Here is a 26,803-nt window from a genome sequence, read left to right on the forward strand (position 1 = left end):
AGTGAAGTGAAAGTTGCTCAGTAATGTCCAACTCTTTGTGACCCCATGGACTATACAGTCCATGAAATTCTCTAGGCCAGAATACTGGAGTGGGTAGCCTTTCCCTTCTCCAGGGGATCTTCCCAACCCAGGGATCAAACCCAGGTCTCCAGCATTGCAGGTGGATTCTTTACCAACTGAGCTATAGGTCTTTGGAAAACATTTCTTGCATCTTCCCCATTGTTTTCCTGAGATTCTGGATCATCTTCACTATCCTTATTCTGAATTCTTTTTCTGGAAGTTTGCCTATCTCCACTTCACTTAGTTGTTTATCTGAGGTTTTATTTTGTCCATTCATCTGGGACATAACTTTCTGCTTTTCCATCCTGATTAACTTTATGTAATGTGGTTTTGGTTCTAGTCACTGTGGGTTTGTGGTTTTTCTTACTTCTTCTGTCTGCTCTCTGATGGAAGAGGCTAAGAGACTTGTATAAATAAGCTTCCTGATGATAGAGACTGGCAATGGGAAAAACTGGGTCTTGCTCTGGGGCAGGGCTGTGCTCAGTAAAGCTTTAATCCAATTATCTGCGGATGGGTGCGATTGTGCTCCTTCCCTGTTAGTTGTTTAGCCTTAGGCAACCCAATTCTGGGGTCTGTGGACTCTATGGTAGGGTTAGTGGTGATCTCCAAGGGGACTTACACCAAGGGGCCCCTTCCAGGACTGCTGCTCCCATTGCCCCTGACCCTGCAGTGAGCCACTGCTGACCCACACCTCCACTAGAGACCCTAGCAGGTAGGTCTGGTTCAGTCTCCTGTGGTGTCACTGCTCCTTTCCCCAGGGTTTTGGTGCATGCAAAATTTTGCTTTTGCCCTCCAAGAGCAGAGTCTGTTTCCCCCAGTCCTGTGGAAGCCTTGTAATCAAGTCCTGCTGGCCTTCAAAATCGGATTCCCTGGGGAGTCCCAGTCCCTTTGTTGGATCCCCAGGCTGGGAAGCCTGATGTGGAGCTCAGAAGCTTTACAACATTGGGAGAACTTCTTTGGTATTATTTTTCTCCAGTTTGTGGGTTCCCCACCCAGTGGGTTTGGGATTTGAATTCATTGTGATTGCACCCCTCCTACCATCTCATTGTGGTTTCTTTGCCTTTGAACATGGGGTATCTTTTTTTGGTGGGTCCCAGTGTCATCCTGTTGATGGTTGTTCAACAGCTAGTTGCAATTTTGGTGCTCTTGCAGGAGTTGAGCACACGTCCTTCTACTCCATCTTCTTGAAACAGACCAGGATAGAATTTTTGAGAACAATATTTGCTCAGGCAATTTAGGCTATTACAACAAAGATGTCATTGTCTGGGTGGCTTAAACAACAAATATTTGTTGTCTCATAGTTCTAGAGGCTGAGAAGACCAAGATTCATACTGGTACATTCAGTGTCTGTTGAGAACTCTCTGACTGTTTTGCAGACAACTGTCTTCTGGATGTGTCCTCTCATGACAGATACTTTTCACTGTTATCCCTTCTTACAAGGACACTAATCCCAATTGTGAGGGCTCCATTTTCATGACCTAATCACTTCCAAAAGGACTAGGGCTTCAACAAGTGAATTTTGAACAATCAAAAAATTCAGAACTATATGAAAATATATTTTAAAAATTAATCTTTTTTTTGCCTTAGTCATACATCTAGAATTCTACAGTTCTATTAACAAATCATGTAGATGAATATTGAAAAGTCATCTAAACTACTTGATGTTATGTAACGTAATATTTGGAAGAATCTATGAGGATGTAAAGTAATTAGAAAAAAAATTTTTGCTTAATAGTCGGTAGATAGTGGAAAACGATGCTTTGTCATAGGAGAAATAAAACTAATAGAATATGTTCTAATTCAGCTGCAATTATCTTAAAGGACAAATTACTTTAAATATTTAGTCATAAAGCCTGTGTTTATGTAATTTTTATATTCATTAAATCATCATAAATAAACATGGGAAAATATGGAAAAGGCTCCAAATACAAAGGATACCAAAATGTTGGGGAAAGAGAGGCCATTCAGTAATGGTGGTTCAAGGATGTTATTAGAATTTTAATTGATTTCAAACAACTTTCAACTTGTTTATTTTGTCTTTACATATTTTTTCACTAGTGCTTTATGGAAGATGATTGATTCAAACAGAATTTGGCTATAAATTTAGATTGTGGTTCTTCTGTCAACTTAAAAGTTTTTGAGTCATTTAGCTTCTGTCACTTTGTTGGACAATTTAGAAAGATAAATTCTAACTCCTCAGAAACCCTTGTCTTCTGAAATACAATATGGCTAAATTTTTACACTAAGTAAGAACACTGTCTTTCCTTCTTTTGATTTTGGACATGCGTACTTAGAGTTTAGGTGTATGTTTAAGGATCCTGTCCTAACCAGAATTAAATGCTATTTTCTCTACTTCTTTGGTGTAATTATTTTGCATATTATGAACCAGTAATTACATTTGTGAACTAGAGTTCCAAATATCCCACTAGTGTGTTTGGATTTTATTTTACACTGGGATAAAAAAATCGGGAATATACATTTTTAACATAATTAGATTGAGGTTCAGCTGAGCAGGTCTTTCTGTTTTTCTAAAAGTCATTAAAAATAAAATTTTCTCCAATAGAATTTTGATTACTTCCACAGTCCTTCTTTGTATGCTTTATCACATTTTAAAGAGGGACTAGAAATATTTGGTTTCAGAAAATGTAGCAATTTGCCAAACAAAGTACCACAAACTTGATGGCTCAAAAAGAGAAATTTTATTAGTTCTGGAGGTTGGAACTCTGAGATCAAGGAGTCAGCAAAGTTGATTCATTTTGATGGCTGTTAGGGATATGTTTTATGCTTCCTTCCTAGTTTCCAGTGGTTTTCTGGCAATCTTTGGCATTCCTTGGCATTAAGGAGCATCACCCAATATATAATACCTGTCACACTGTAGTATAGCCATTTTAATAACCTCATTTTAACTTGAACACTTCAGTAAAGACCCTACTACCAAATACAAGTAAAATTCTAAGGTACTGAGATTTAAGACTGCTACATGCAAATTTTGGTGGGATGCAATTCATCCCATACCAGAAGCAATTTTAGAATATTAATAGCAATATAGGCTCTGCTATACAATATTCATATTTTTTCAGATATCAGGATACCATTTGGTGAATACAGAGAACTTTGTGATGCTCTGCTCTTGAGAGACATATTGTCTCATCCAAAAGCTCAAGTGTGTGAAGGCAAGGATAACACTTGTTTTATTCTCTGCTCTGTCTCCAAGACCTGAGAAAGTCTAAGTAAGTGCTTGATAAAAATGTGCTTAGAAACTAAATTTTCATATACACAAAGAGGTATAGGGATGGTATAAAAACTATCACAGAATGATATTTAAAATGGGTTGTCCTATGGCAAATATGGAAAACTCAGCAGTGGCCACAGGACTGGAAAAGGTCAGTTTTCATTCCAATCCCAAAGAAAGGCAATTCCAAAGAATGCTCCAACTACTGCACAATTGCACTCATCTCACACGCTAGTAAAGTAATGCTTAAAATTCTCCAAGCCAGGCTTCAGCAATACGTGAACTGTGAACTTCCAGATGTTCAAACTAGTTTTAGAAAAGGCAGAGGAACCAGAGATTAAATTGACAACATCCGCTGGATCATTGAAAAAGCAAGAGAGTTCCAGAAAAACATCTACCTCTGCTTTATTGACTATGCCAAAGCCTTTGACTGTGTGGGTCAAAATAAACTGTGGAAAATTCTGAAAGAGATGGGCATACCAGACCACCTGACCTGCTTCTTGAGAAATCTGTATGCAGGTCAGGAAGCAACAGTTAGAACTGGACATGGGACAACAGACTGGTTCCAAATAGGAAAAGGAGTACGTCAAGGCTATATATTGTCACCATGCTTATTTAACTTATATGCAGAATACATCATGAGAAATGCTGGGCTGGATGAAGCACAAGCTGGAATCAAGATTGCCAGGAGAAATATCAATAACCTAGATATGCAGATGACACCAAACTTATGGCAGAAAGCGAAGAACTAAAAATCCTCTTGATGAAAGTGAAAGAGGAGAGTGAAAAAGTTGGCTTAAAGCTCAACATTCAGAAGACTAAGATCATGGCATCTGGTCCCATCACTTCATGGCAGATAGATGGGCAAACAGTGGAAACAGTGGCTGACTTTGTTTTTCTGGGCTCCAAAATCACTGCAGATGGTGATTGCAGCTATAAAATTGAAAGACGTTTGCTCCTTGGAAAGTTATGACCAACCTAGACAACATATTAAAAAGCAGAGACGTTACTTTGCCAACAAAGGTATCTAGTCAAGGCTATGGTTTTTCCAGTGGTCATGTATGGATGTGAGAGTTGGACTATAAAGAAGGCTGAGCGCAGAAGAATTGATGCTTTTGTACTGTGGTGTTGGAGAAGACTCTTGAGAGTCCCTTGGACTGCTAGGAGATCTACCCAGTCCATCCTAAAGGAGATCAGTCCTGGGTGTTCATTGGAAGGACTGATGTTGAATCTGAAACTCCAATATTTTGGCCACCTGATGCGAAGAACTGACTCATTTGAAAAGACCCTGATGCTGGGAAAGATTGAGGGCAGGAGGAGAAAGGGACGACAGAGGATGAGATGGTTGGATGGCATCAGTGACTTGATGGACATGGGTTTGGGTGGACTCCGGAAGTTGGTGATGGACAGGGAAGCCTGGCTTGCTTTGGTTCATGGAGTTGCAAAGAGTTGGACACAACTGAGCGACTGAACTGAACTGAACTGATGACATAAAAAGAATTATTTTACTCCAGAAATTCTGTTGACCAATTTTAATTGTCCAAAGTTTTGACTTGTTTTAATTTTTTAAAGAGAAGTTATAACTGTTCAGTAAAGCACTAAGTATATTGTGGAATATTTGTATATAGAACTCAATGAGAAAACGAAAAGATAAAAAATGAAACTGCCTCTTAAATACTCATACATGCATGTATACACCAAGCTAGACTTCCCTCCCTCTCTCCGTTCCTCCCCCTCTCTCCTGCCTTCCATCACTCCCTCCCTCTGGCCCTCCCTCGTTCTCTCTCCCTACCTTCCCCTCTCAGGTTGCCAGAAATCTTATTTGCTGAATTTATTTGGGTGTATAGAACAATTCAAATGCTCTGTGCTGCTTTAATTAGAATACTCTTTTCAGAAGACTCTCCATCTACCACTATTCTGCTTTGTACTTCGATCTTCTTGTCTGTACTTCCAGATTGGAAGGATTTATAAAGGATCTCCTATCTGGCTCCCGGTCATTGCAGCCACCATGGTTTAAGTAGTAGCAGTGACCTGAGAAAGCTGCACTCAAGTTAGGAGTCTGACAAGTCCACAGAGGTCTAAATTAATAGGCACACGTGCCATGAGGCAAGGCTAGGAAGGCTGATCCCTAATTCAATATATGGCAGCTATTGCACTTACTTTGCACACATGTGTACATACATACTGCCTCTGTGTAAAGCCTAGAATGTGTCTGCAAATTGGGCTTTTAAAAAAGGAACTTCAACTTCATATCCGTCTATGAGAGAAATGAGACTTTAGTTTTGGTATAAGGAAAACAGTACAAAACAAAATAAAACATGGTATCAAGGAACTATTGGCAAAAAAGATAATGCCATGAATATGTGAATGAAGATAGGATGGTCTTCAATGGAAATGCTGTTCAAAATGTACCAGGCTTGACCAGTTGGGTTATTTGTGAACAATCTAGAAATTTCTGGATTGTGACTGTATATTTAACTCTGTTATTCATGGGAAACCAGATGGGTATTTAGGAACTCCTGATGACAATGGGTAGTTTTTCAGTTTCATTTTACAGTAGTGGGCTCTAGTAGTCACTGACAAGTTGTTTGTCTGTGAGATCCAAGCAACATAGAGCAAAAAGATGGATACAAATACTTTAAAGCTTGATACTACACAATGCTTTAGGTTCTTATGTTTATGGGAAACTCAAAAGGATGGAAACAAAATCTTAATTTTTTTTAAAAGATTGGCACCCAGGTTATTGCAGTAGGAAACAGCAACCCACTCCAGTATTCTTGTTTGGAAGACTCCATGGACGGAGGAGCCTGGTGGGCTACAGTTCTTGGAATCACAGAGTTGGACACAACTGAGCAACTGCACACACATCCAGGTTATAGAGGTATGAGTAGTGAAGTCTTTTTTTTTTTTTTAAAGAGCACAGTTTTAGACTCTGTGCTTAAAGTTTCACAGCAGACTGGTTGAAAATTTAGCACTGCTCTTCATTTAACTATGGATATTTGACATTTTAAAGGTCTGGGTGACAGAAGATTATTTTTTATGTAAAAATTGGCTCATTAAATGTGAACACTTTGCTAAGTGGCTTATCATGAAATTTGCCAAACCTCTGAAAAAGCAACAGTTCAAAATGAGGTTGAGAGAGTAATTTTGACCAGGATGTCCTATTTTGTTGGATTGGCTGCTTTGATTAAAACCTTCTGTGAGGCGATGGCCCTTGCGTGATAGGCCCAGATGCAAATTAAGACACGACAGTGTGTTGACCTACTAAACAAAAAGCACAACAGCTTGGTAACTATGAACAGATACAGTGACTTCATTGCTTAGCTAAAACTGCACACCCACCCTGCTGCCAAAGCAGGGGTGGGGGGCAAACTATTTCAGCAGTGGCTTCTTTGGGGCATATGTAAATCCTTTCATGGAAAGTTACAAAACCCCAGGAAATCCCACCTGTGAATGATTGTAGTATTTAACCCTGAGGTTAGTTCCTATAATGCTCATTTCACAAAAAGCCTCCCCCACCCCCATTTTTAGTGGTTAGTTTGTATAAAGCAAGCTCAAGACTGTAAGCCTGAAAAACCACAGTTTTCCCAAACAGGCAATGTTTCCAGCAAAACAGTGTGAAAGTGACAGGGTTAACAGGTTAAACTCATTATTCTGACAAACTGAAAGTCTCTAAGTATGATGGTATAGGCCACTATTACCTTGGAATCCTTAGAATGAGTTTTTGCCTATGACACATATAATTGTATATGTGATTAGCATTGTCATTAATCTGTTTCTGGTATGCATAATCTACATTTGTGTTTTAAAGCCCCTCCCAATACCACCTTTGTCTCTGCACGAGACAGTTTAAGTGAATTGCTGGTATAAGGACAGTGTGGTATTCTCAGGGTCACATGCTTGCCAATTTAGCCAAGAAAATTGAACACAATGTTTTTTTCATTACGCCTTTTTTTTTTTTCAAACCATAGTTTTATACAAAACTGTTTAATCTGTCTTCTGGTGGTACAGTATTTACAACAGAGAGGTTGTATGTTAAATAGTTGACTTTTCTAGCAGCTCAAACACCTGGTTAGCATAAATCTTTTAATAGTAATGCCACTCCATTAACTCTTTTGTTACCAGAACTTCTGAAAATCCTCTTGCTCAAGAGTTGGAGAGTGACCGGCCATATAAACACCAAATATTGCATGTATGTGCTTAGTCTCTCAGTCGTGTCCAACTCTGCGACCACATGAGCTGTAGCCTGCAGGTCCTCTGTCCATGGGGCTCTCTGGCAAAAATACTGGAGTGGGTTGCCATTTCCTTCTCCAGGGGATCTTCCCAATCCAGGGATTGAACCTGCGTCTCTTGTGACTCCTGTGTTGACCGAAGAGTTCTTTACCAGTAGCACCATCTGAGAAGCTTAAATATTGCATAGCCATGAGAATTAAGCAATACTGTTCATATTAATACATGAGACTTTATAAGGAACAAAATCAAGTTGTTTTTGGGCTTCAGGTTATTAGTTTCATTGTCAAATAGTATGCTTGCTTAGCTTATGACTTCACTTTCCCATTTCTGAATTCCATATCCAAATGCACTAATGATTTCCATATTGGAAGTAATTCTTAGATGGAAGGAAAAAGCTTTTCTTATTATCAAAAAAATGCAAAATAATAAATATGGAAATACAAGAAAGAGATAACACCTTAAAATCTTGCCTAAGGAAATACTCACATTTTTACCTTGTGTGTAATGAATGGAAATGTATACAGCATGCATGCATGATAAGTTGCTTCAGTCGTGTCCAACTCTGCAACCCTATGGACCATAATCTGCCAGGCTCCTCTGTCCAGGAGAGAATACTGGAGTGGCTTGGCATGCCCTCCTCCAGGGGATCTTCCCAACTCAGTGATTGAACGCATGTCTCTTATGTCTCCTGCTTTGACAGGCGAGTTCTTAACTACTAGCGCCACATGTGTGTGACTGTGAAGGTCACTCAGTCGTGCCTGACTTTTTGCAATCCCATAGACTCTATAGTCCATGGAATTCTCCAGGCCAGAATACTGGAGTAGGTAGTTGTTCCCTTCTCCAGGGGATCTTCCTGACCCAGGGATCAAACCTAGGTCTCCTGCATTGCAGGCGGACTCTTAACCAGCTGAGCCACCAGGGAAGCTCTTAAATGTATACAGAGCAGGTTGGAATATGAATGTATTTTTGGTCTAGTCTATTATGTAATGTTAATTAACTTCAATCAACAGTTGTTTTAGTTTCTTAATTACACTTATGTGCTCTGTTGTAGAAATCACTTGGTTATAAAAGTTAAAAGGAATGAAGCATATATAAAATATATATTGGCATAAATACTGTCAAAGTATACATAAAACTGAGACTGCTATCATAAGATCCATAGCTTGATGCATTTGTTTATCCATTTATTCATCTATTATACAAACATTTAATGAGTATCTACTTTGTTTCCAGCACAGGACTGAGTTCTAGAGATGCCAAATACCTGTCAAAGAGAAGTGTTCCAGTACACAACACAGCCTATTTGAAACTATGTAAGCCAAAAACCCTGATCAAGATGACCAAGAGAATCACCTCTCTTTGATTGATTCCCAACACATATCTTATCACTGACATCATTCCTAAAGGAAAACTTCCTCACACTTTTAGTTGCTGTGTGTATTTTGCAAAAACTTATCAACTGATTTAAATGACATCAATTCAGAGGTCTATTCAAGTATCATGGTGAGTGTTGCAATTCTTGGCCAAAGTCTAAATTGAATATCTCTTATTAAACTCAACTTTCTTGGTCAGAAATATGCAGTTCTTTAAATAATCTGCTTAGTCAGACATTTGCAGTGTGATGAGGACCATGAACAAACAAATAAATAGTTGCAATGTAATGTGAAGAGAGCTGTGACTGTTCTGCGAGCTTATGCATAGGGGGCATGGTAACCAGCTCTGTCTGAGGCTACTGGGAAGACCTTACACTGAAAGTGATTTTTGACTTGGCCTTTAAAAGCTGAGTGGAGGGCACTTGAAGCCAGAAGGGTTAGCAAGTACCAAGGCCCAGAGGTATGAAAGTAAGCAGTCAGTTTTAGCAATTGTGCTAGTTCAGTATGCTAGTTCAGTTAGCATAGTTCAGTATGATCTTAGTGGTGGTGGTATCTAACAGAAGTGGGCAGGCAGTTAAACTATTTCCCCCTGTTGCTTAGGGGCTGTCTTCTCAACCCACACTGTAATTCAGTTTTTCCCAGTTCACCCAGCCCTATAAAGGGTCAGTAATGGTTAGATCGTGCTCTCATCTTCTATGTCAGTGGAACTTCTGTCGTGCTCCCTGTTGCCTGTTTGAAGTACTGTCCTTTTAAGTATCAGCACTTGTTTTTTTCTTACTCGTAAATCATAGAGCTTTAAAGACAGAAAAACAAAAAAAAAATGCAAATTTGTCATCTGATTTTTGAGAAGCATCACTTTCACTTCTATCTTGTGGTTTCTGGACTCAAACATGTTTGTTATGAGAGGATTACATTGGTCCTTGGTCTAGATCATCTATCTTACCCTACAAGCCCATATTCCATCCTTGCAAGGTGTTGTTTCCAGGCTGAAACCATAACTGAATCTTGACAACCTGATTATTAAGAACTTGCTCTTCAAGGACTTTTTTGTTTTTGGTGGATATTCACCTGACACACATTTTTATGCTTATCCACATAACACATTCCCAAACCTTCTTGTCCATAGTCTTCCAACATTGTTTCTTTCATTTCCTTGACTATCTTATTAAATCTGTAGCTCCCAGTCAGAAATCCATGTGCTCTTCAATTTGTGTTGCTCTGGGCTCCACTGGTGGTGCAGTGGTAAAAAATCCACCTGCCAATGCAAAGATACGGGTTCAATCCCTGGTGTGGGAGGATCCCACATGCCACCGAGCACCTCAGCCCATGTGCTACAACTGTGGGACCTGTGCTCTAGAGCCCAGGAACCACAACTACTGAAGCCTATGAGCCCTAGAGCCCATGCTCCACAACATGAGAAGCCACCTCAATGAGAAACCTGTGCACCATAGCTAGAGAAAAGCCTGTGCAGCCACAAAGACTCAGTACAGCCAAAATAAAAACTGTGTGCTCTAAGTTCTGCCTTTCTCAGAGCCAGCTTTCAGTGGCACTATATATCCATAGCAAGTGACTTTCAGCAATTGTCACAGATACCTAGAAACCAGGTTTGAGAGTATCCTCAGTTAATTGGTTATATGTGTCACCCTTTGAGGCCTTAAGTGTGAGTTGAATAACGTGCTGCAGTGTTGTAGATGTGGGCATGTGGAGGTTATCAATGATCTTCCCCTAGAACCTACATCTAGCTTATTTAGTACATCTATTTGATGAAAGAATGTTGTTGTACATACCTGATTTTATGGCTAGGTTGTTCAGAAAAGGCTACTAGTTGTCTTGCTAAATTAGTTTTCTTCCTTTTCCATATTATCAATGTGTATCTGGGCACAAATCTCCTTGAAACTAGAGATTATATTTCTTAGTCTCCTTTGCAGCTAATATGACTGGGTGTCTAAGTTCTTGCTAACAGAATATGAGTGAAAGTCATGTTTTTATTTCACTTGCTTAAAAAGTTATTTGTCCTGGAATTTCCTTGCCACTTTTCCTAGGCTGGCATGTGGGTATGCTGTTGAGTGAATTTTTGCCATAAATATGAGTAATTATGCTTGAAGAGATAATAGAGAAACAAGAGGGAGAACCTTCTAGAACAGAGCTACCTCTTGAATGTGGATCACTTCTAAATGCCTCTGGACACCACTGAATAATTAAATGTAAGAGAAAATGAGGGGCTTAATTTTAGGCTTTGTTATAGCAGCTTGTCCTGTATTGCATTGGGTATATGCAACTCATTTTTGGCAGCTCTAATTCCCTGATTATGTAGTATCTCATAGTAAGACATTCATGTCCATCAGGCTCCAATGGTAAGATGGAAGGTGTTCTTAAAGGGAGACTATATAGTTGCTGAAGTAATTAGATTCTGAGGATGGCATGACTTTGCTCTAAAACCATTAGAAATGTTTCTTTGGCTCAGAATTTGCCACAGACAGCATTCACCATTTGATCTTTACCACACTATGAGCACCATTGTATAAGGCATCTGAGTTCTTTGTCACAAGCCAAAGAAAGTAGCCTTGGCTAAGTTAAGTAGATAAGGAGTTCATTTGAAAGATACTGGGTGAATCACGTGGAAATAAGGGGAAGGTAGGAGAATCAGGTTTGGAGAATGGGTAGCTGAGGCAGCATTTATCAAAACTGATATAGCTGTAGGAATGCACCAGTTACAATGCCCTTGTTCTAATTTCTGTTCCTGGACACTGTTGGACATTTGATATTGTCATTGGCAATGAAGGCCACCGCAGTGAGTCATTAAAAACTTCCCAGCATCTTGGGTAGCTGTGCATATACTTTGTTTGCTCAGGCTGACCTCTGCCTATGGATATCTGCATCTCCTTGCCTGAGAGCTTTCTTTGAATCTACAAAGGCTGTTCAATTTGCAGGTGGCAGGCTGAGAGTACTAGTGAGTTAATATCCCTCAGTCCTCAAGCAATGACTGATGAGAGTCAGTGTATACACAAACTGCCTCTCTCCTCAGGTGAAATTACTCTCGTGTTTATTTTTTATCACTTGCCCAAGGAAATTGGCTCTGGTCCCTTCTCAGTCATAGCTGGCTTGATAATGCCCCAACACTGATTGCCTCTCCTCCATTTGTTTGACCTCCCCTTTCTCCTACCAATGTTCTTGAATTTTCCAAACAAACAATTTGCTCTTGAATCTTTGTCTCAGAGTCTGCTTCTAGGGGATTCCAAATCTTAAATAGCACCACTCACTCAAAATTCAAATCAAGGTAAGAATATTTTACTAGCTGAGCTCAGGCCAGATTTGAGAGGTGGGGGAGAATCAGATATGTATCAGATATGGTAGTTTCTGATACCTTTTGGCTTCCATAGCATGAGGTGGGCCCTTGTTTATCCTATGATTCATAAAATAGAGACGTCTTCAAAATTTGAAAGGGGCCTTGATGCTGGGGATCAGAACCATTACCTGTTTCAAACGTTACTATTTCTGAAATATTGCAGTATCCTTCTAATTTGTTTACCTTTTCTCTTAGAGTAAAAGGAAGAGAGAAGGGGAAGGTTGAATTATGGAGAAAGGAGCCTCAAAATTAGATAACTAGCCACAACACACAGTGACAGCCCTTTGGCCAAACAACACTGTTATTTCAATTCAATCACCTTAACTAAGAAGGAGAAAGCCATTTCTCTGAGCATTTAATTCCCAAAATAAATAATGGACTACTAACATTTTTGTACTCTATTTTTATCAAAACAGCAAATTTGAAAGACTGAGGCAAATATGGCAAGTTTTTGAGAAAGTTGATTAGAATTTTCTGTGCCAAACAAGTCTTAGGAAATGCACCACTGGAATAAACATGGTTGACCCTTGAACAACAGGGATTTGAACTGCCCAGGTGCAGTTATACATGAGTTTTTTTGTTGTTCAGTCACTCAGTCATATCTGACTCCTTGAGACCCCATGGACTGCAGCATGCCAGGCTTCCCTGTCCTTCACTATCTTCTGGAATTTGTTCAAACTCATGTCCATTGAGTCAATGATGCCATGCAACCATCTTGTCCACTGTCGTCCCCTTCTCCTCCTGCCCTCAATCTTTCCCAGCATCAGGGTCTTTTCCAATGAGTCGGCTCTTCGCATCAGGTGGCCAAAGTATTGGAGCTTCAGCTTCAGCATCAGTCCTTCCAATGAATATTCATGGTTGATTTCCTTTGGGATTGACTGGTTTGATCTCCCTGAAGTAGAAGGGACTCTGAAGAGTCTTTTCCAGCACCACAGTTTGAAAGCATACACAACCTGAGGTTGGTTGGGCCAGCAGATGTGGAGGGCCTGCAGAGTTTCAGCTTTATGAAAGTTTGGCCCCAAACCCCTGAATTGTTCAAGGGTAAACTGTATATAAAATTTTAGCTTCAGATAATTTATTTTCTCAAATTGATTTTAGTGTCAGAACAAACCTAATATTTCTCCTACATTATCCATCTTTTTCCTTTTCTTCCATCATTTTAATTTGATTTAAGGCAGTATCTACATGGTATGAGTGTGTATAACTATATGGTATTCCTGCTAGGGAAATGTGGCATCTTCTGACTGCCCCATTATTTCCTCATTAGGGTCAAACAAATGTTCTACTCTCATTTCATGCCCCTCTTCCTTTTCTTTAGGGAGGCAGTGGGAAAGCTGCTCTAGCCTACTCCTTAAGCTAACTCTAGATTAAGTTGGATGACTAGGTGGTATTACAGGAAGCAGACTTCACCAATCCTTGTTACTTGGAATGTGCCCTAAGAAAATTGCTTGTGGGAGGTCTCAATGTGTGGGAGCTTCTAGCACCTCAAAAAATCACTTCCAGAACTTTATTTAGGCACTGTCTTTCACCTGGTATTTATCTAAAACTGTTCCCTTCAGGAAAACCAAGTCATTAAGAAGAGGATGGAAGTGGGAAGAGCATACAGAGAACCATATGTGGGATGCATGTGTTTGGCATTCCTTTTGAACCAAGAGGAGCCAGAAACTCCAGCAAGGCTTATTTGTTTTGATAGTTCTGTGTCTAAAATGTTCACTAATTTATTCATTCATTCACTTTTATTTATTACAGAATGCCTGCCCCAGCTTAGCCACTGTGCTAATTACTAAAAGTACAAATAACCACAATAATCATCAGGTCATCCATTTTTTTCTCACATGAAACATCCACAGTGAGAGACAGTAGTTTTTAAAGGTAGTTGTTAACATTTACATAATAGAGTGATCTTATTTTACATTTTCAAACACTATCTCAACACTTTCCATGTTGACTAATAGATCATATAAATTTTAGATGGGGAAAAAGAAATTAGATTTGTTTCTCTCATTCTTCCATAACCTCCATCAACCCTAAGACTGTCTTCTATCTTTTTTTTTTCCTTGCTAATCTTCTATTATTTTTTGCTTCACAACAGTAAGAAAGAAGAAAAGCAGGCAAGATGAAAGGGGAAGAAGGGTCTTCTAAGAGGAATTTTCACCTGATGAGAATAAGAACAAAAATATATTTGCCAAAGAAGATTAGCAATAGCACTTTTTCTATTAGGCCTCCAATGAAGGAAGGCATACTTCAAGCCATACTTCAGTTTAGTCGCTCAGTTGTGTCAGACTCTGAGACCCCATGGACTGCAGCCTGACAGGCCTCCCTGACCATCACCAACTCCTGGAGTTTACTCAAACTCATGTCCATTGAGTTGGTGATGCCATCCAACCATCTCATCCTCTGTTGTCCCCTTCTTCTCCCGCCTTCGATCTTTCCCAGCATCAGGGTCTTTTCAAATGAGTCAGCTCTTTGCATCAAATGGCCAGAGTATTGGAGTTTCAGCTTCAGCATCAGTCCTTCCAATGAATATTCAGGACTGATTTCCTTTAGGATGGACTGGTTGGCTCTCCTTGCTGTCCAAGGGACTCTCAAAACTCTCCAACACCACAGTTGAAAAGAATAAATTCTTCAGTGCTCAGCTTTCTTTATAGTCCAACTCTCACATCCATACATGACCACTGGAAAAACCATAGCTTTGACTTACATTACTTTCCATGTATTACAAACCATACTTACATTATGTCATTTTGGTAAAGCTTTTGTATTAGCTTGATAGGATTCAGTCTATAATGAATGCTGTTCAAATCCTTGTGGAGATCTCTTTTCCCACTGGCTTTCCTAAGCATTGAACCTATTGCAAGTATCAGAGTTAATTCATGATTACTCTTAGAGATTGAGGGAACACATACAAGTCTCCTCCAATTGATTGAAAGAAGTAGATGGCTTCCACCTATGTGTTTTGAGGATGGTTATACTCTTTGGATAGTAATAATCCCCCTTACCTACTTGTTTTAATTTCTCATTTTGAAATAGTGAACCTCAGGTTTACTTTGTAGAATTCATAGTGGAACAGAGCACACATGTGCTATGCTATGGGTTCAGAATTGGTGAGATTTTGTCAAGGCAGGTCTTGCTTATGAAACCAATGAAAGGGTTATGAAACATGTGCAACAGCAATGTCATGGGCTCAGTTCACTTTTGTCTTTCATATGAAATTTCCCTTTGGACTCTGAGAAACTCAAAAAACTTGAATTTATGGAGTTGAGCTCCTGCATGGAGCTTAATTCCGCCATGCAGTTTGTAGAAAAAATAAAAAATTTGCTTCTGTGTTGAGAAAACCATGTACCAAAATAAATCCATTTGGAACCTTGGTACTATGTAGTTCCTTTTGGTTGCAAAAGATTTAATTCTGTGGCACTCTATTGTTTGTTCTCCTGTTTGGCATATCTTTTCCCTATTATGTCTGTCTCCTTAGGTACATAATAACATGAGATAAAAGTGATCCCTCCCAACCTGATTTTAATGACTAGAAAGGCATTTGCTTTGCATGTGTTGTGTGGTGGGAAGGGGTGGGTATGAATTCTTGACTATAACTGCGGTCTCCAGTCACATCACATTTAATAAATAAGAACAATCTGCATCCTTGGCTCCTCCTCTTGGATGGCTGAGCATGTTCAGTAGTGTTGCATATTCAAAAGTAACTGATTACAATAAATTGTTATATTCAAGGTTTTTTATGTTTCCATACAAATTGTGAAATTATTTGTTCTAGTTCTGTGAAAAATACCATTGGTAGCTTGATAGGGATTGCATTGAATCTATAGATTGCTTTGGGTAGTATACTCATTTTCACTATATTAATTCTTCCAATCCATGAACACAGTATATTTCTCCATCTGTTTGTGTCCTCTTTGATTTCTTTCATCAGTGTTTCATAGTTTTCTATATAAAAGTCTTTTGTTTCTTTAGGTAGATATATTCCTAAGTATTTTATTCTTTTTGTTGCAATGGTGAATGGCATTGTTTCCTTAATTTCTCTTTCTGTTTTCTCATTATTAGTGTATAGGAATGCAAGGGATTTCTGTGTGTTAATTTTATATCCTGCAACTTTACTATATTCATTGATTAGCTCTAGTAATTTTCTAGTAGAATCTTTAAGGTTTTCTATGTGGAGGATCATGTCATCTGCAAACAGTGAGAATTTTACTTCTTCTTTTCCTATCTGTATTCCTTTTATTTCTTTTTCCACTCTGATTGCTGTGGCCAAAACTTCCAAAACTATGTTGAATAGAAGTGGTGAAAGTGGGCACCCTTGCCTTGTTCCTGACTTTAGGGGAAATGGTTTCAATTTTTCACCAACTAAAATAAAAAAAAAAAATACAAAAAAACCCCCAAACCAATAAGTTGTTATAAATTTTTTTAAATTGAGTGATGGGGAGAAGTTTTGTAAAAGAGATTTGAACTTGAACTAAGAGTTACTTTTCAAGGTTTTTATTTTATATATCTATTTTTAAATTTATTTTGAATTGAAGGATAATTACTTTACAATATTGTATTGTCTTCAAGATTTTTAGTTTCTACTCTAGACAGTTGTGTATTTTGATAAGATTTGAAAATGACTTTGATTTCCTTGAGCAAAATACAATATAATTTTATTAATATTTTATATTTTGCAGTTGTCCTGTGAATTTTTGTGAATTCTATCATCTTTATTTTGAAAAGTTGAGGTGAAAGAGTAAATCTCTTGTTAAAGAATACACCAAGAGTGCTCAAGTCGCTTCAGTCGTGTCCACCTCTGTGTGATGCTATGGACTGCAGCCTGCCAGGCTCCTCTGTCCATGGGACTCTCCAGGCAAGAATACTGGAATGGGTTGCTGTGCCCTTCTCCAGGGGATCTTCCTGACAGGGATCAAGCCTTTGTCTCTTACAACTATCTGCATTAGCAGGTGGTTTCTTTACCACTAGTGCCACATGGGAAGCCCATAAAGAATATGATTAATATCAATTCAAATATTCCAAGATAAATTTGATTCTATCCACTACAAGTTACTTTGAATCACTTTATTCGTATTGATAACATATATTTTATATTTTTAAAAGGAAGGTCGAAAATGCATTACTTATAAAAATGTCAACAAATGAACCAAGTCTGTGGAAATTTGCTTTTAAAAATCTTGGACCTGAGATTCTGACCTAAACTCAACTAATTTCTATTTCTTATTGGATGTTATATTTAGTGTTGTTAGTGGTCAGAACTTACCTTCTATAAGATATTCAGCTTATTCAGTCTTCAGGTGCTTCATATCACCAGCAGCTGAGTTTTCACGAATATAGATAGATATTTTAAATAGTGTGATTTACCAATTTTAGGAAAAATGGAAAATATTTCCCATAAATCCTGTAATAGTCATGATCTCAAATCTAAATGATAAATTAATCATTTATATATTACTGTTTATCAAGGTCATTCAGTTTATAATAAAATATTTGATAGAAATTCATGTAGGGCTAAGTTTCATGGATTACACAAATACAAATTTATATTTAAGAGGCCAGGCAGGAGTATAATTGGGAGGACTTGAATCAGAATAATTATGTATCTACTTCCTTTTACTTGTTTTAAAATTAACATATTAAGTTGTATATAAGCCTACAGTCTAAGTTGGAAAATAGGATGTATGATGTAAAAACAGTCATTTTTTTTCTAAACATATAGCATGAGGATAAAATTTTAGTTTAATATGAATAGGATTTTTTCTCTTTGATCGATTTCTAGGATTAACTTTTATGATTTAAAGGAAAGTATGATTTAAAGGAAAGTATATTATCAGGGGCTTCCCTGGTAGCTCAGCTGGTAAAGAATCTGTCTTCAATGCAGGAGATCCCAGTTTGATTCCTGGGTTGGGAAATTCCCTTGAAGGAGGTCATGGCAACCCACTGCAGTGTTCTTGAATGGAGAATCCCGTGGACAGAGCAGCTTGGCGTGCTGTAGTCCATGGGGTTGCAAAGAGTTGGACACGACTGAGCAGCTAAGCACCCACGCATATTATTGGGAAATATGTGGACATGACTATAGATTGAGCAGTATATATTAACATATGTGCTAGGATCAGAACAAATTATTTTAATTATTTAATATTTATCTTGCTGTCTCGACAAGCCAGTGAAGATGATAGTGCCATTCTACAAATAATAAAACTGAGATATGGTGAGGTCAAATCTCTCAAATTTTCCACTTCTTCATAGAAACAAGTAGAGTAGTTGGAGGTAGGACATCCAAGTAGTGTTAAAAGGATCAATACTTGATCAAAAAGATAGACACTAAGAGGTAATAGAAAGCTGATGATCCTCCATGAGAGTTTCAATTAGCGTCTCAGTGAGAACTACCCACTCTCACTTCTGGTTGATCTTGGGACTCTTGATGAATCAGTAATGGTTTTGGATTCTCTTGCTCCAGTGAAGCCTTCCCCAGTTCTGGCTGTAATCCCTGAAACCCTTTTCCTGTGCTGGCCTAGAACACCAGACTAGGGTTCTACATCCCAGAATGAGGAGGTCAGAACCAGATTTCAACAAGTGTGTGTGGATGTATGCCCTGTTGAGTGGGGAAGTGTGAACCCAGATCCCCAGGGCAGGTATCTGAATGGCTCAGAAACTTTTTATGTGCTTTTTCTGGCACAGCTTCTTTTCCCTAAGCATGTATGTGGGCGTTTAGGCCTTACTTTCTTCTCTAGTCTTCCAATTTATTGTTTGTTAGCTTCTCTTTGGGAAGCAGAATTTACTTGAATTCTAAGGAAAACCAAGAACAATTCTCTGTCTGCTGTTGCCTGGTAAATAATGGAGTTTCTGAGCGCTCACTTCACTGCATATTTCTGAGACAGTCTGCAGAAAGGACTCCTTTCTGTGTTGCCATATGAGGAGAACCGCCTACATTCTTTTGCCACAAGGGAAGACTCACCAGAATGGGTTGGGCAAAAGCTTCAATATAAAGGCAATCTTGGTACTTTAAAAGATCCAATAAGGGTTCATCAGTGTATGTAGCTTCAGTGAATTGTATACAAGGCAATAATTCTGACTTTTATTATTTATTCTTCTTTGCTATGTCATCACTATGCCAGATGAGGAGATTTGTACTCATCACACAAAATTCAATCCGAATTCCTAATAGCATAATGTGCATTTTTGTTTTTCAAAATGTACAGCTTTTATGCGTAATCTATATTGTTGTTCAGTTGCTCAGTCGTGTCCAACTTTTTGCGACCCCATGGACTGCAGCGCTTGAGACATCCCTGTCCTTCACCATCTCCTGGAGTTTGCCCAGGTTCATGTCCATTGAGTTGGTGATGCCATCCAACGATCTTGTCCTCTGTCATCCCCATCTCCTCCTGCCTTCAATCTTTGCCAGCAGCAGGGTCTTTTCCGATGAGTGGGCTGCTTGCCCAGGTGGCCAAAGTATTGGAGCTTCAGCTTCAGCATCATTCCTTCCAATGAATATTCAGGGTTGATTTTCTTTAGTATTGACTGGTTTGAAAATAAACTGTATTACCTGATCACTAAGAGGGAAAGTCCCATATGTGGGGAAAAAGTGCCATGTTTATTTTAGAAAACGGAAATAAGAAACTCTAACTCACTGAAATACTTATTAGGAAGCTGAGTACTGTGTAAAGTGTTTACACAGATTTTTCTCTTTAAATCTTTATTTGAAAAGTATAAACACATACTACTGTCTCCATTTTATAGATTAAAAAAAGTGAAACCTAAAGAAGTTAAATATCTTTTCAAACCCAGTTTACATAGTGAATGAATAAATATACCAGAAAATGAACCTAATTCTCTTTGTGGAAAAATTCATGATTTTTCCACTAAATTATATTACTACTCTTCTATATCATTTATTCACCAATATGTATTCATTATTTATTCTATGCCAGACACTATGCTGGCTTTCAATGATAGATAAATGATCAGTATATATCTTAGAATGATAAATGATAATTAAAATTAATATAAAATATTATGACTGAATGGAGGAGAGATCTTTTCTAATATGATAATACTGTCCAAATATGAGAATTTTACTATGCAGTAAAATTTAATTTTTTAAGCCAGATTTTTTACTTTCTCCTTTCACTTTCATCAAGAGGCTCTTTAGTTCTTCTTCACTTTCTACCATAAGAGTGATGTCATCTGCATATTTGAGGTTATTGATATTTCTCCTGGCAATCTTGATTCCAGCTTGTGTTTCATCCAGCCTGGCATTTTGCATGATGTACTCTGCATATAAGTTAAATAAGAAGGGTGAAAATATACAACCTTGACGTACTCCTTTCTGAATTTGGAACTGGTCTGCTGTTCCGTATCCAGTTCTAACTGTTGCTTCTTGACATGCCTACAGATTCTCAGGAGGCATTTCAGGTGGTTTGGTATTCCCATCTCTTTCAGAATTTTCCACAGTTTGTTGTGATCCACACTGTCAAAGGCTTTGGCATAGTCAATAAAGCAGAAGTAGATGTTTTTCTGGAACTTTCTACCTTTTTTGTTGATCCAATGGATGTTGGCAATTTGCTCTCTGGTTCCTCTGCCTTTTCTAAATGCCCCTTGAACATCTGGAAGTTCACGGTTCACATACTGTTGAAACCTGGCTTGGAGAATTTTGAGCATTACTTTGCTAGCGTGTGAGATGAGTGCAATTGTGCAGTAGTTTGAACATTCTTTGGCATTGCCTTTCTTTGGGATTGGAATGAAAACTGACCTTTTCCAGTCCTGTGGCTACTGCTGAGTTTTCCAAATTTGCTAGCACATTAAGTGCAGCACTTTCACAGCATCATCTTTTAGGATTTGAAATAGCTCAGCTGGAATTCCATCACCTCCACTACCTTTGTTCATAGTGATGCTTCCTAAGGCCCACTTCAATTTGCATTCCAGGATGTCTGGCTCTAGGGAAGTGATCACACCATCGTGATTATCTGGGTCATGAAGATGTTTTCTGTATAGTTCTTCTGTGTAGTCTTGCCACCTCTTGTTAATATCTTCTGTCTCTGTTAGGTCCATACCATTTCTGTCCTTTATTGAGCCCATCTTTGCATGAAATGTTTCCTTGGTATCTCTAATTTTCTTGAAGAGATCTCTAGTCTTTCCCATTCTATTGTTTTCCTCTATTTGCATTGATCCCTGAGGAAGGCTTTCTTATCTCTCTTTGCTATTCTTTGGAACTCTGCATTCAAATGGGTATATCTTTCCTTTTCTCCTTTGCTTTTGGCTGCTCTTCTTTTCACAGCTGTTTGTAAGACCTCCTCAGACAACCATTTTTCCTTTTTGCATTTCTTTTTCTCAGGATGGTCTTAATCACTGCCTCCTGTACAATGTCATGAACCTCTATCCATAGTTCTTCAGGCACTCTCTCTATCAGATCTAATTCCTTAAATCTATTTGTCACTTCCACTGTATAATCATAAGGGATTTGATTTAGGTCATACCTAAATGGTTTAGTGGTCTTCCCTACTTTCTTCAATTTAAGTCTGAATTTTGCAATAAGGAGTACATGATCTGAGCCACAGTCAGCTCCTGGTCTTGTTTTTGCTGACTGTATAGAGCTTCTCCATCTTTGTCTGCAAAGAATATAATCAATTGGATTTTGGTATGGACCATCTGATGATGTCCGTGTGTAGAGTCTTCTCTTGTGTTGTTGGAAGAGGGTGTTTGCTATGACCAGTGCATTCTCTTGGCAGTACTCTATTAGCCTTTGCCCTGATTCATTTTGTACTCCAAGGCCAAACTTGCCTGTTACTCGAGATATCTCTTTACTTCCTACTTTTTGACTTCACTGCAGATGGTGACTGAAGCCGTGAAATTAAAAGACACTTACTCCTTGGAAGAAAAGCTATGACCAACCTAGACAGCATACTAAAAAGCAGAGACATAACTTTGCCAACAAAGGTCCATACAGTCAAAGGTATGGTTTTTTCAGTAGCCATGTATGGATGTGAGAGTTGGACTATAAAGAATGTTGAGTGCCAAAGAATTGATGCTTTTGAGCTGTGTTGTTGGAGAAGACTCTTGAGAGTCTGTTGGACTGCAAGAAGATCCAACCAGTCAATCCTAATGAAAATCTGTCCTGAATATTCATTGGAAGGACAGATGCTGAAGCTGAAGCTCCAGTACTTTGGCCACCTGATGGGAAGAACTGACTCATAGGAAAAGACCCTGATGCTTGGAAAGATTGAAGGTGGGAGTAGAAGGGGATGACAGAGGATGAGATGGTTGGATGGCATCACCAACTCAAGGGACATGAGTTTGAGTAAACTCTGGGATTTGGTGATGGACAGGGAAACCTGGCATGCTGTAGTCCATTGAGTTGCAAAGAGTTGGACACGACTGAGTGACTGAATTGAACTCAACTGAAAATTTAATTGATGGTAATGATTTTTGATGGATCAAAAATCCTTCTTTCTGTACTACTGTGCTAAGAGTATTGGATATAGATTGCTATATAAATAAAAAAAAAATAGAACTTGTAGGAGAGTTGTAGACTTCCCCAGTGGCTCAGTGGTTAAGAACCCACCTGCCAGTGGAGGAGCTGTGGATTTGATCCCTGGGTCAGGAAGATTCCCTGGAGAAGGAAATGGCAACCTATTCCAGTATTCTTGCCTAGGAAATCCCACGGAAAGGGGAGCTTGGTGGGCTACAGTCCATCAGGTCCCAAAAGAGCTGGACATGACTTAGAGACTAAACAACAACAACAAGGAGAGTTGTATTCAAAAATTCTGCTAACAGTCTTGAGTTTTGGTTAGGGAGAGAAACACTGTTCTTAATGGATAGTTTAGGTGGGAAGTAGAACCCTAAGTGCTGACTCCACACTACTGGCTTCTCATACTTGAGCATATCTCAGAATCTTATAGAGGGATTGTCAAGACATGGATTTCTGGGCCCAGCTCCTAAAATTTCTGATTCAATAAGTCTAGGATGATGGAGCCTGTGAATTTACATTTCCAACAAGCTTCCTGATGCCACTGACCTGAGGACACATTTTAAGAACTACTGCTCTGCACAAAAATACTTTCTTATTCTCCTCATACAGAATGAAAAAAAAAAAAAAGAATATTTGATATATTCCATGGGTCAGCTTGTTCTAGAAACTGTTGATTACTGCCTTAGCCTCACCTAGGAGATCTGGTGATCTGTCAGCCTAGGAATGAGGAGCTCGAGAACCTACAAGATGAATATTGATTATCTGTATAAAATCATTTTTAAATTAATTAGTTGAATTTAAAACTTCAACTTAGAGTTCGTTCATTTATGTGTTTATTGAAATAAAGGTAAACTTTAGAGGTTCTTGTCCCATGAGAAAATGTAGAGTTAAAATAACAGTTATCCCCATATTTTTTCATCGCTTCTAAGTGATACCTTATTACACTAAACACACTTTGAGGAAGGCAGGTGTCTTTGGAGCTATTTGGCATGCATCTGTTGTACAAAAGACATCTCATTGATCTTAAACAGAAGTGAACTCCAGAGAGAGACCTCTTCATGGTGTAGAGGAGCAAATTATATTTTCTTCTACCTGGCATTTAATCCAACCATCAAGCCCAATGAGCATGATTTTCTCTAACTTCAGTGAAACGATAACTAAATATTTCAACCTCAGACTTGAGTGTTTCGATGTAACATAAAATACACTCAGCTGAGACCCTACTCTGTAGCATTCTGGTTTTTTTTCCCCTTTGATTTATGTTTAGTACTTTGTTAGAAGGTTCCCTTTTCATCTGATTCCACATGGATGCAATGTTTCCTGTCTCAGAGCCAAAGTCAACCTTTTAAGGCCTACAGGGGTGTTGCAGGCATACAGATGAACAAAGCAGAGGGGAGGCTGGAATCCAGGACCACCTGGACTGCCAACAGAAGCTCTAGGACTGCACAGGTTGGTCAATGTCCAGGAGGTCAAATGAGGGGTACACGGAGAAGAGCCTACAAAACCTGACAGCAGCAAAGCCTGTGGAAGTAACATTCCTTAAATGAAAGGCAAAAGGAGACTCAGTGTAATCAGCGTAGGTTAAACAGACCTGGAATATATTAGTCATGGATCTTTAGAAAGAAAAAAAAAAAGGTGATTACAGTACTTGGAAAAGATATTTCTGTAACTTCTAAAGCTTGGCAGCCATAGGAGGAAAAGGGGCTAGTTCTTAAGACCAGAAATTTTATGCAAGCTTTTCTAAAAATTGTTACCTGTGCTAGATGAGATAGGGATATTAAAACAGTGTCGTGGGATGGAGAACTGTGTGTGAATCGGACTCAACCAAGTGGCTCTCTGGGTTTCTGTAATCATTTTCCTCTTTGGTTATAAAAGATTATTGATAAAAGCTAAGTCATAAAAACTCTTCTAGCTTTTTTGATTATGCTTATTAGATCTTTTCAACATGTTCAAAATTTCCAATGTGTGCTATGTGTAGTAGTTTATAAGGAAAATGTTATTGTTGATATAGAATGAGAAAGCAGATGCACTTGATAAACAATTTTAACATTTTTGAGAAGAGGAAAGAACTTTCTGCAACAAAAAAATCACAGCAACCAAAGGTCAGAATTTTTGGATTCAATGGAAGTTGAGTGTAATTCATAAATTATTTTGAGTTTGCATAATTTCCCCTAAAGAGTCATTTAATATTAAAAGAGAGAAAATGCCTTCTCTTAATTTGTTTCACCATCCCTTCCCTACCCCAATCAAGAATCTTGGGATCAAAAAAGGGAAGAAAAGAAAACGCTTTATGAAAATAATGTCCAGGAATTTGTAGGGTCTTACCAAAGGCAATGAAACTGTCAACATGGTTCCTTGTAGATTTGTTAGGCATCTGTGCACTGGCATGTGTTGTACATTTGTTGGAAAAAATTCTCTAATATTCACTTGTGGGGTTCTTTTGCTGTCAACAAATGAAAAGTCGAAGCTTCATTAGCTGAATTGGACTTCTTGTTGGTCATCAGGTGTCAACTACTTAAGACTGTCTGCTCCTTCAACTAGTTTGTACATTAGTGTTTTCAAAATTTCCAGACTATCTGTCTTTATATTTTTCTGTTTCCTTATTCTAAGATTCCTTTTAAAAATTTTTTAAAAATTTTAATTGGAGGATAATTGCTTTACAGTATTGTGTTGGTTTCTGCCTCACATCAGCACGAGTCAGCCGTAAGTACACATGCGTGTCCTCCCTCTTGATCCCCCTCCCACCTCTCACCCCGTCCTACCCCTCTCGGTTCTAACAGGGTGCCTGATTTTAGCTGCCTGTCAACAAAAAATCCACAAATAATAAATGCTGCAGAGGATATGGAGAAAAGGGAACCCTCTTGCACTGTTGGTTGGAATGTAAAATGATAACAGCCATTATGGATAACATATGGAAATTCCTTAAAAAACTAGGAATAAAACTACCATATGACCCAGCAATGCCACTACTGGGCATATACCCTCAGATTCCTTTTTAAGATGTCAAAATTTATGCTTAAGAATACAGGATGTAGCAGATTATACATGCTTATATTTTTTGAACACTGCCAGGCTTAATCTACATTCCTGCTCTGAGTTTCTTTCTCTCCACCTCTCTAGTGGTCACTGAGGGAGTTGATATCTTCCCCAGAAATAAGTTAGAATGACAGTGGTTTTAATGAAAACTTTGAATGTATGTATCTTACTTTAGGCAAAAGTAGCAAGTAGGGGCTGTTCTTCCAGAAATGTTTTATCCTCTCAGATTTTTTTATACTGCTTTATCACTAACCCTCTTTTTGTCTTCCAGGCTCATTACCTGGATTTGATCTCCCTGGCTTAATAATACTTAATGAACCAGGTCTTTTCATTTGGCCAATTCTGTTGGCTTTGTGCTGTACTGTTCCCCTATGTTGATCCTTCCTGGCCTAACCCTTCTCCTGAGACATGTGGGCATCTAGGGTGCCATTCTCTTTTACTAACATGCTAAGGAGAGAGGCTGGAGGATAGGTACAACCTTGGTGTGTTCTCTGTAAAATATAAACTCTAGAGAATGGGCTCCACAGTATTAAAAAAAAATCACTTTCAGTGGAAAGAGCGCAAACTATAACATGTTGCAGTTGTCCAAAAGTATTAAATAAATTATCCTACTTGCTTGAGATAATGCACCATAGCTTTGTATCTAATTCAGACAGATGTTTCAATCTATTCAGACAGGATGGGGAATGCCATGGAAGTTGCTTTCAGGTGGGATGAGGAGTGAATCTTTCATCAGATTGCCTAGCGTCTTTTCCATTATAGTTTAACTTTAGCCTGCTGATGATACCTAAAAATTATGTTGAGTTAACAAATTTTTTTGGATTAAGGCACTCAATTCCTATTTTTAGGAAGTCAGATATTATGCTATATTAACAAACACTAGAAGCAAAACTATGGCACCCCACTCCAGTACTCTTGCCTGGAAAATCCCACGGATGGAGGAGCCTGGTAGGCTGCAGTCCATGGGGTCGCTAAGAATCGGACACAACTGAGCAACTTCACTTTCCCTTTTCACTTTCATACATTGGAGAAGGAAATGGCAACCCACTCCAGTGTTCTTG

At 38.5% G+C, this 26,803-nt stretch overlaps 2 protein-coding genes and 1 long non-coding RNA gene across 7 annotated transcripts in view; 2 read left to right on the forward strand and 1 right to left on the reverse strand.

Moving 5' to 3' along the window:
- LOC145516422 (small ribosomal subunit protein uS10-like) overlaps positions 1-25,154 on the reverse strand; it is a 63,756-nt gene extending 38,602 nt beyond the window's left edge. Inside the window, exons 1-3 of one of the 4 annotated variants that reach the window (XR_014061376.1) lie at positions 25,032-25,151; positions 9,967-10,153; positions 7,226-7,696 (exon numbers count right to left, since the gene is read on the reverse strand). Coding sequence is in view for 1 of the 4 variants with exons in the window: in XM_081517693.1 (XP_081373819.1) it covers positions 10,011-10,047 (37 nt within the window). In the remaining 3 variants the exon portion in view is untranslated. Of the gene's footprint in view, positions 1-7,225; positions 7,697-9,966; positions 10,154-25,031 lie in introns of those variants that run through there. The other 3 variants (XR_014061375.1, XM_081517693.1, XM_081517694.1) reach the window with 3 other exon arrangements.
- LOC145516423 (uncharacterized) overlaps positions 1-26,803 on the forward strand; it is a 581,394-nt gene that overhangs the window by 203,999 nt on the left and 350,592 nt on the right. Inside the window, exon 4 of one of the 2 annotated variants that reach the window (XR_014061377.1) lies at positions 8,759-9,000. The exons of the other annotated variant lie outside the window; for it this stretch is intronic. The gene's annotated coding sequence lies outside the window, so the exon portion shown is untranslated. Of the gene's footprint in view, positions 1-8,758; positions 9,001-26,803 lie in introns of those variants that run through there. 2 annotated transcript variants of the gene reach the window in all.
- LOC145516426 (uncharacterized) lies at positions 19,315-23,291 on the forward strand. The gene is made up of 2 exons (XR_014061380.1): positions 19,315-19,681; positions 22,464-23,291. It is a non-coding gene; the product is annotated as an uncharacterized LOC145516426 (long non-coding RNA).

Source organism: Giraffa tippelskirchi, chromosome 8, assembly GCF_054371585.1.
Source record: "Giraffa tippelskirchi isolate mGirTip1 chromosome 8, T2T-mGirTip1v1.2.pri, whole genome shotgun sequence".
Classification (NCBI taxonomy): Eukaryota; Metazoa; Chordata; class Mammalia; order Artiodactyla; family Giraffidae; genus Giraffa; species Giraffa tippelskirchi.